Raw genomic sequence first — 10,651 nt, 5'->3', positions numbered from 1 at the left:
TCCCCCGGATACACATGAAACATATTGCTCTTGTTTTATCCATCTCTTGGTATGAGAAGTTTGTTGCTTCTAACCTAACTTGTCTCTACATAAATAAACAAAAATATGCCTTAAGAGTTCTGAACTTTATCTAAATAAATTACCATCTAACCATTTAACAACATCAAAATAATTTACACAGCTTCAAAATTTCTGGTTATACTAAGCATCTAAACTCACAGACTATCTGACATTTGGCTAAGTCTTTCATACAATATCTACTTGATGCCATGAAATAAATGTATTTGCAATGGCTTTTGCTCTGCAAATGTCATGCGGGTGTCCTTGGGGGATTGCATTAAGCGCCTGGCACCCACCATGAGGCTCTGTTAATGAGACACATAAAGGTTATGCTGAAATTATTGTTTAAAGGTGCTGACATCACACATGTGCAAAATTCACAATCACAATCACATATTCAAATACATTCAACTGAAAGCAACTGTTTCAAGATTTAAGAGAGAAGAATAAAGAAGCTATTTCAACTGAGGTTATTTTGCAGATATCTCTATGTAAGTCATCGCTTATAATTATCAATTTACTTTTACTGATTGATTTCACAACTTTATTACACAATATTTTGGCATCAAGCACTGTACTAAGGTTCTAGAGATGAAAGGAAATACAAAGAATAATATAAAGTCCTTTACTTAAGTAAAAGTTGATCAGAAATAGAGGGTTTGTTATTACAGCATTTAAGCATTCATCGACTAACCCATTTATCTAACAGACATACACTGAGTACTGATTCTAGGTACTATGCTAGGCACCGATGCTACAACCATGAGTAAAGGCAGATATTACCCTGCCTTTCTACAGCTTGTATTCTAGTGAAGAAAGTAGATGTCCCAAACGTCACACAAAGAAAAGTAAAATCTCAACTGTGACAGGTGCTCTGAAGGAAAGGTCCAAAGTAAATACTATGCAAAACAACACCAAAAGGGACTTGATTTTGTTAGGGAATTTAAGGGAGGGAGGTATTCTGAGGAAGTGATGCTAGATCTGAAGTCCAAAGATGATGAGGGAAGAGGATTCCAGGCACAGGAAAAGGAGCAAGGGGAAAGCTAGCAAGACAACTTAAAGGTCATCCAACAGAAGTGGTAACAGTGGACCAGGAGAGAAAAGGAGGGACTGGGCCAGGCAGAGGGTGGCAGCCTCTATTGAGGACTATGGTCTTTAGTCGGTGAACAACGAGAAAATGCTAAAGGGGTTTAAGCCAAGGCATAAAAAATATTTGGGAAACATTTTTCAAGTTTGAGTGTGAACACATTGGAAGAGACTCTGGTAATAGTTCAGAGGACAGATGTAACTTACATTTGAGTGGTGGTTGTAACAGAAAGAAGTGAATATAATCAAGGGCTACTTAGAGATAATATCAAAGACATCCTCTTAGTTTCTGATTTTGCAACTACATGGATAGAATTAGGGAATACTATAAGAGAGTCATTTGGTTTGTGAGAGATTAGGACTTCATTTTCTGGAATATGTTGAGTCAACAGGCTTTTGAGGCATACAAGAGACAATGTCAAATACATAAATGAATATATGGATTTGAAATTCAAAGAGGAAGTCTTATTGAGCTACTATATATTTAATGCAATTTCAGAAAATAACAAAAATGAACTTGTTTGAAGTGTCCCTTCCTTCGTTCAACTGAGAGCAACAGTATATTCCAAATTAACAGTGTGTTTCACCAAAACAAGGCAGCATAGTGTGGCGAAATATGCACTGTACTTGGAATCTGACAACATGCACTTAAATTCTGACTCCTCCAGCTACTAGCATGGAGGGTTTAAACAAGCACCTTAGTCTTTCTGCACCTTTGTTTATTATAAAATTATTATAATTACATATGCCCTACTTATCTCACAGCATTGTTTTAAATAAGGTCAGATGAGTAAAATTATAGAGAAAGCCATTTTAAAGTGTGAAATGATAAACAATATTGTCAATAATTAAAATATACCTGCCTACATATTTTTTTTTTGATACTTAAGAGTAAAAAGGATAAGAAAGTTAGTTATTTCAGATAAAATCAATGATAAAGTGATTTTGGCTGGAATGATGAAATGTCAATGAGTCCCCTCCAAAATTTGGATTGAGCAAACCAGTGCTTTACACAGGGTGGTACCTAGGTGACAAGATGTGAAAGAAATGAGTGTTTTACCTTTTGATCCAAACTGTAGGCCAGCACCCAGTCCTCTTGCTTGGGGTGAAAGAGCAGGCTCTGGATGTAGAAGGTGAGCCGATACTTTTGATAGGTTGCACCTTCATCTGAGCTGATCAATATGCTGCTCTCCATTTCAGGATCACTGAGAAGCATGATCTAACGAAGGCACAGAGGAGAAAATGCAGATTGTAGTGGGAGAAAATGAATACAAGAAATTGAAACATAAACATAGAGTCATCTTTATTTGTGTATCACAGCACAAAAAGGGACATCGAGATTTCTGCATAAAATATTGGTATTATTTTTTCTTCCTGATTTAGTCCCTCATTGCTGAATTGAGTTGAAAAAGACTCAAAAAGCCTTCTGTATGCAAGGCTAAGTCTGCATACAGAAGGAGGTCGCATTTTTGACATCCATCTTTTAGGTATTGGGAACATATGACCTCTGTGCCCTGACCTTGGGACAGTTATACCTCTCTCTCTTTTTCTCTCAGTTCTCCATGTTACTCTCCATCCCAGATTTGTTTTTTAGTTATGGGAGGCCCTCCTATTCCCCTTCCCTGTCATCATTGTTTTTTCCAAATTATTTATACTTATATATATACACACACACATATATATAATATTTGCCCAAGATTATATATTATATACATATATATCTCCCCAAATCCTTGGACAAACATTATATATATATTTAGAAAAACAAATATATATACATATATATTTGTGTGTTTACATACATATTTTTTGGAGGGGGATAAATACATATATGTGTGTGTATATATATCTCCCCAAAAATTCCTGGGCAAATAATACTGCTGCAGAAGGTTTATCATCCACAAGTAAAAAGAACATAAAGGAAGTAGTGAAAAGATTTTTGGCATCCAAGAGAAAAAGGTCAAATCTCAACAGTTCTCTGTCAATATTGTGTCCCTTGGGAAAGTCACCTAACCTCTAGAGGCTTCAGTTTCCTTAACAATAGCTTGAGTCTGATGATACCCAAATTGGCTTTGAGCACATGGCATAATGTGTACTCCTGACAAGTGATAGCTATGATTACAATTTAAATTGCCCCCTCTAGCCAGTGCAATCTGGTTTCTACTCGTGGTACTTTGATGACATTGGTCTCACTAAGGATATGATTGACTTTTTAGTGCTTAAACCCAATAGACACTTACACCCTCAGACTTTTCCCTTAGTTAAATTCTTAGCAGCGTTTAATACTACTGACAATTCCATGCTTCCTGACACAAATTCTTTCAGGGGTTTCTATAATGCCATATTCATCTGGTTTTCATTTCTTTTGGATACTCAGTTTTCTCTGATTATCTTTTAAATGCAATCACTTCTCAACCCTCTGCTTTGACTTCTTTCTCATTTCACTCAATTTACTGTTATCCAGTGGATTTTTTTCTTTTTTTTTTTAATTGCCATCTTCCTGTAGACAACTCATAAATTAAATCTCTGAGACTCAGTTTCAGATTTAAAAATCCTGCTGCCTGGAAGATTCTTCTATTTGGATGTCTCACAAGCACCTTGAACTCATGATGTTTCACAGTGGTACCTGATCCCAGTCCTATTGTTTCCTTAGTGTCCCCTGGCTCAGTGAGTGTTTCTACTAATCATCCATGAGGAGCAAAAAGCCCAAAATTCATCCCTAATTCCTCTTTCTCACACACTTCCTTAAAGGTGATAAGTCTCTCAGTCCTGTGTATTTTACCTTTCGATTAACTCTAACATCAAATTCATTTTCTCTGCCACCTATTAAGATTGCCTTAGTCCAAGACTTGATAACCTCTCTACTGTATTACTGTAACACACCCCTAGCCAGCCTCACCACTTCAGCCTTGTCCCTTCCAATCCATTTTGCACACTGTGGTCATAAAAATTATCCCATAATACAAATTTGAGTCTGGCATTATACAACTTAAAACCATTCAATGGTTTATCATGGATCTTACTGTATTTCAAAATCCTTAAAGCAGCCTGGAAAATCTGTCCCCTGCTTGTCTCCAGCTTCATCATCAGTACAGCACTTTTGAACTTCATTATCCTTTATTCTTTGAGTTCCTAGCATTTGCTGAGCGACTGAATGAACAAATGAGTGTATTTCCGCTTACAGTTTTTCCTATCCTTGCGTGTCTTACACCAATGTTTAGTACTACTTTTATCATGTGGTTTGAATCATAAGGCCCAAAATACAAAATATAGCCAGAAATATTTCTATACCTTATAAACTAAAACTGTTAACTACCAGAATTTTTTAAATGTTACCCAGATCCTATATTAGTATTATAAAGTAAGCTTTAAGACAACTTTAGGTCCTTTAGCTGCTAAAATTCATAGTCATTTCCCTCTTATATTCCTTTACAGTTTCTAAGACAAGCTTACTTTCTTTTCTCAAATATTTGCCTTGATTTCATTGAAATAAGCCATCACTAACTATCAGCAAATTGTTAAGAAATTGATGCAATGTAATAATTTTTTTCATTCATGCATGAATAATCCATGTAAACACTCTTAGATGGGTTAATCATAGAATAACTTCCTTCCCTCACGTCACTTTGAAGAGGCAGGGGAAACTGGTAAAAGCACCACAGCTGCCCTTGGAAAAACCTCAGGGGAGGCAACCATGATGTTTGCTTAGTTTAAGAGGATAAACACATTGGGTAAGAATGAGGCATGCAAAACTGGCCTTGCTCACTTCATATCATGTACTGATGGTCTACATAACAGGCAATGAAATTATTTTTCCCCTGGCACAGAAAAATTAATCTGCTTATTTTATGCAGGTATAAAAAAGCTTCATGCCTATGATTTTAATTAGAAGATAAGACCAACATCATAAATAGATTTTATTTTATATACCATGAGTTACAATATACTGAATAAGGGTTGCCATCAAATATCTGGTGCAATGTATCTTCTTCCTCTAGCTCTGTTTCTTTCTGTGCACATAGCACACACAGACGAACATACAAGCATACTCACATACAAAAACACACATTAATTCACACACAACACATGGACATGTGCACACATACACTACTACATATGTGCCACATATGTGCATGAACACATACAGAAACACATACAGAAATTTATATATCATGAAGCATACTGACATTGTGTGGCAGTTTTATGAGCTTTTGTTGGTGAGAGTACATTTTTATTGCAACCTTTCTCTGACATTCTCATCAGAAATTCTTTTATATACTTTGTTATCACTGGTTGTGTCTCTATTCAATCCAACTTCCTGAGAAGAATGAAAGGAAAGAAAAAAGAATCCTATATATCCTGGATTTCTAACCTGTGCGGGGCATTTTTATCTAATTTTTTAAAAATCAAAACCTCACACTGATCATGCAAAGTAGGTATATTACTTGCATTTTATAGATAAGGAAACTGAGGTTCAAGAGGACAGCAACTTGCCTATTACTCCTCTGAACAATTCAAAGCTCAAGCCCTTATCATCTGTATGTGTATGTGCATGCACCTGCGTAAATACACACACACACACACACACACACACACACACACACACACACACACACACACACAGAGTCAGAGAAGCAGATCTTCATTCTTTTTGAAAGCATCTCCAAGAAATCTACCAAAAATATCAGCTTTAAGAAAGCCCTTTGCTTCTTCACTCATCTCTACCTTTGACCAAGGGGACATTAATAATTAAATGTATAGAAATTCAAGAGGGAATATAATGTAAGTGGTTGGGACTCAAAAATAATAATAAAAAAAAGGAGTGGTATTAGTATAAATATAATTAGAGAACAAAGACTGTGTCAGAAGTTAAGTCTCAATGTAAAATATGTGTATTGTATATTCATATAGCAAATCTATGAAGAAAATCATCCTATGACCACCCACATTTCTATGGTTAAGAAAAGATTTCAAACCCCAATGCATAGGGGAGCAAAGCTGATAAAGAGAATGTGTGATGCAAAGGAAGCAAGACAGGGAGTGGTGAGTACTGTGTAAAACTGGAAACTGCACGTAATTTCTCAAAATATTTAAAATTAAGTTAAAAAAAACATTGTGCCCAAATTAAATATATCTGTGGACTGAAATTATAGACAAAGCATGTGACTCTTGGTCAAGTTACAATAACTTATTTCTAAAATAAAAACAAAGAAATGTACAACCTGAACTTTCCATTTTTAACTGTAGGTATGTGGGTGTACAATCTATAATGGTGGTCATTTAGATGTCCATTAATTCTGCATTTAGGTGATTCTGACCATATGAGTGAAGCGGAGAGCCTACTGAAGATTTTTGTCTTGTCTTGTTTCACTTTTGCTTCATTCTGCTTTGACTCTTTATATAGCTTGTCCCAACATAAGATCTGCAGTGGGTGTGTATATGCTGGAAGGGAGGGAGGGTATTTCAAATGTGATTCAGCAGATTGCTTTTTTTTTTCCCTGATATACATATATTGTCATGTTGACATACAAAATAACAATATATACACAGTATCTATTTATTATATATACATAATAGAAAAATGAATTTTTCTTCAGAAATTAGAATAATGGGTCATTTTTCATCTAGTGGCTTTTTTAAAAACTTTTTAAATTTTTTATTTATTCATTTGTTTTTATTATAACAATGTGGGGTACAATTCAGGGTTAGGTATACAAATGTTTATTATGTGGGTACCCTTGTTGATGAGGTATGCCCCTTCCTCCCCTAGCAGTTTCCCTCAACTGCCAATCCCACCCCACGCCCCTGACAGTCTCCCACTACTCCAATCCCTTTCATACAGTATTATAATTGTTCAAGGTCTGCTTATGAGTGAGAACATATGGCACTCTGTTCTTTGGTTCTGTGATAGACTACTGAGTATGGTCGACTCCAAATTCTTCCAAGTTGCTGCGAAGTCCATATTTTTGTCTTTCTTTATGGCTGCATAATGTTCCATTGTGTATATGTACCACATTTTTATTTATCCAATTCAGCTTCGATGGGGAGCACGGTTGGTTCCATGTTTTGCTATTGTGAATAGAGCTGCAACAAACATACGTGTGCAGGTATCTTTTTTGTATAATGATTTGAGTTCCTCCGGGTATATTTCCAATAGGAGAATTGCTGGATCATATAGAAGGTCAATTTCTAGTTCTTTCAGAAACCGCCACACTGTCTTCCAGAGAGGTTGCACTAGTTTGCATTCCCACCAGGAGTGTAAAAGCATTCCTTTTTCTCTGCATCCTCACCAGCATCTGTTGTTGTTTGTTTTATTAATGATGGTCATTCTTACTGGGGTTAGGTGGTATCTCAATGTGGTTTTGATTTGCATTTCTCTGATGATGAGAGAGGCTGAGCACTTTTTCGTGTGTCTGTTGGCTGCCCATATATCTTCTTTAATGAAGTGTCTATTCACGTCTTTTGACCACTTTTTGATGGGGCTGTTCGTTTTTTTTCTTTCGTCATGTTTGAGTTCCTTGTAGATCCTAGATGTTAGGCCTCTGTCAGATATACAGTTGACAGATACTTTTGTCCATTTTGTGGGGTGTCTTCCTACTCTCTTGATGGTTTCTTTTGCTTTGCAGAAACTTGTTAGTTTGATGAGGTCCCACTTGTCTATCTTATTTCTTAAGGTATTGGTCTTTAGGGCTCTGAATAGGAATTGGTTCCTAGTTCCAATTTCCACAAGGGTGTCTACTATATTTTCTAAGATTCTTATAGTTTGAGGTTTTATGTTTAGGTCTTTGATCCATTTAGAGTTAACTTTTGTGTATGGTGGTAGGTAGGGGTCCTGCTTCAATCTTCTGCATGCAGTCAGCCAGTTTTCCCAGCACCATTTACTGAATAAGTTCCCCTCTCTCCAGTGGTTGTTGTTGGAGGCTTTGTAAAAGACGAGTTGGTTGAGATATTGAGGCTTTGCTTCCAGAATCTCTGTCCTGTTCCATTGGTCTATGTGCCTGTTCTTGTATCAATACCAGGTTTTGCTTACTATAGCCTTATAGTAAAGTTTGAAGTCTGGAAGTGTGATATCTCCTGCTTTTTTTCTTTTGCTAAGGATTGTTTTGGCTCGTCATGGTCATTTATGTTTCCATTTGAGTTTCTGTATTGTCATTTCCAGGTCTGAGAAGTATGATGTTGGTAACTTAATGGGTATTGCGTTGAATCTGTAGATTACCTTCGGTAGGATGGACATTTTAACAATGTTTATTCTTCCTATCTGTGAGCATGGAATATTTTTCCATTTGTTTGCGTCCTCTTGGATTTCTTTGGGCAGTGTTTTGTATTTCTCATTGTAAAGATCTTTCACTTCCCTAGTTAGGAAGATGTCAAGGTATTTCTTTTTTTGTGTGGTTTTTGTAGATGGGAATGTGCTTTTAATTTGGGTTTCTGTGTGCTTGTTGTTGGAGTATAGGAATGCAACTATCTTTTGCACGTTTATTTCATACTCTGAGACTTTGCCCAAGTCTTTTATCAGTGCAAGCAGGTTTTTGACAGATTCTCAGATTTTCAAGGTATAGGATCATATCGTCAGCAAAGAGGGATAACTTGACTTCCTCTTTTTCTATTTGGATAACCCAGAATTCCTTCTCTTGTCTAATTGCCCAAGTTAGGATTTGCAACACAATGTTGAACAAGAGGGATGAGAGTGAACAGCCTTGTCTTGTTCCAGTTTTCAGGGGAAATGTTTCCAGTTTCTGTCCATTTAGCAATATATTAGCTGTGGGTTTATTGTAGATGGCACTTAGTATTTTGAGGATGTTTCTTTTATACCTGGGTGTTTAAGAATTTTTATGAAAAAGCGATGCTGGATTTTGTCAAAAGTTTTTTCTGCATCTAATGAGATAATCATGTGGTTCTTGTGTTTACATCTGTTGATGTATTTAATTACATTCATGGTCTTGCAAATGTTGAACCAGCCCTGTATCCTGGGGTTGAAGCCTACTTGGTCATTGTGGATGATATTTGAGATGTGTTTTTGGGTCCAATTGCTAGGATCTTGTTGAGGATTTTTGCATATATATTCATAAGGGATATTGGCCTGTTTTTCTCTTTTTTGGTTGGATCTTTTCCGGTTTGGGTATCAGTGTGATGTTAGCTCCATAAAATGATTTGGGGAGAATTCCATCTTACTCAATTACTTGGAATAGCAGATTGTTAATAGTATAGGGTCTAAATACAGATGTCTTGAGATCAGATCCTAAGTCTAATACTTAATGTGTAAACTTTTTTCCAAGTCTATTATCTCATCTATAGAAGGAGTCAGTAATTGTATCAAATAAATGAAATTTTTGACTAAAGAGGCTTTGCAATGCCAGATACATAACTGCTAAATAAATGTTAACCTTTGTCTTTAAATTACCCAGGATAAGAACACAAAGTAAGATGTGATACCAAGCAGGTTGGAGACAAATAGTGGTAATTTGGGGATTATTTGCCTCCCTCTTGACTCTCATCATTTCTGAGTTTTGTGGCTCAAACTGAAAGGGGTAGAGGTAGAGGGAATAGGGGAGTTGGTGTCCAATAGCTATAAAGTTTCAATTACACAAGATGAAAATATTCTAGAGTGTTCACACTGTTAGCAATACCCTATTGTACACTTGGAAGTGTAAGAGGGTAAATCTTGTGTTTTGTGTGTGTCTGTGTGTGTGTGTGTGTTATAGTTTAAAACACACAAATGGGTCAGAGAGAAATACACTATATACTCTATTTTACAAGCACTGTTTATTCCTGGTAATATTTTAAGAAAAACACATTCAATACTAATATCACCAGAGTGAACACCAATACATAGTTAATTGTCAGTTTGCTAAATACAATTGCTACTTCCAATGATCCCCTCATCTCTTCAATGGGAAGTTCCACCTTATGAGGGAATTAAAAATGTCACTGTCTTAGAGGCGAGAACCTCATACAATCAGTCTACTGATTTGGTCATTCACTGTAAATGAATTGTCAGTGTCTTAGGTAGAAATGGACAGAGGTAACCAACATGCAAATGGTACATTATAGATACATTTTTTACTTGTGATGCTTTTTGCAGGAAATTTCTGGTAAGTTGAATAACAGTGGTCCTAATTTCAATGTTGTGTTGCAAATTGCAAGGAATACTCACTGAAGTCAGGAATGAGTCAGAGGCTGTGCTTAGTCAGCTTATGCTTTTAAAAGCCTGTCATCTTATCTGTGTCTAAACCAGAAAAAATTAATATTGAAGATGTCAAACTCCTCCAGAGGAATCTTTCAGCAATGCACCTTTTCCTGCTGTTAGGTGAGTCTTACAATATCACTGATGAATATACCACCTTATTCAATTGCCTAATCTCTGTGTTTCTCCTTTGTGCAGTCAATTGAAATCAAGTGAAAGCTGAAGGTCTCTCAGTCTCTCACTCTGCCAGAGATACAGAAAGTCAAGGAAACAAACTTTAGTTCAATGTTTTAAGAACATTTTCAGAATAGGAGTAAATAG

The 10,651-nt window shown here is 36.1% G+C and overlaps 1 protein-coding gene across 1 annotated transcript in view; it reads right to left on the bottom strand.

Moving 5' to 3' along the window:
• Positions 1 to 2,206: 2,206 nt before the first annotated feature.
• The window catches only part of LOC103265247 (VPS10 domain-containing receptor SorCS3-like), a gene marked incomplete at its 3' end in the record, with an annotated part of 277,334 nt that continues 268,889 nt past the window's right edge, over positions 2,207 to 10,651 (bottom strand). Inside the window, exon 4 of the mRNA XM_021714955.1 lies at positions 2,207 to 2,365. Coding sequence (XP_021570630.1) covers positions 2,207 to 2,365 — 159 coding nt within the window. The remainder of the gene's footprint in view (positions 2,366 to 10,651) is intronic.

Source organism: Carlito syrichta, unplaced genomic scaffold, assembly GCF_000164805.1.
Source record: "Carlito syrichta isolate Samal-C Ts95f unplaced genomic scaffold, Tarsius_syrichta-2.0.1 Scaffold306069, whole genome shotgun sequence".
NCBI lineage: Eukaryota > Metazoa > Chordata > Mammalia > Primates > Tarsiidae > Carlito > Carlito syrichta.
This window is presented reverse-complemented; position numbering and strand designations above follow the sequence as displayed.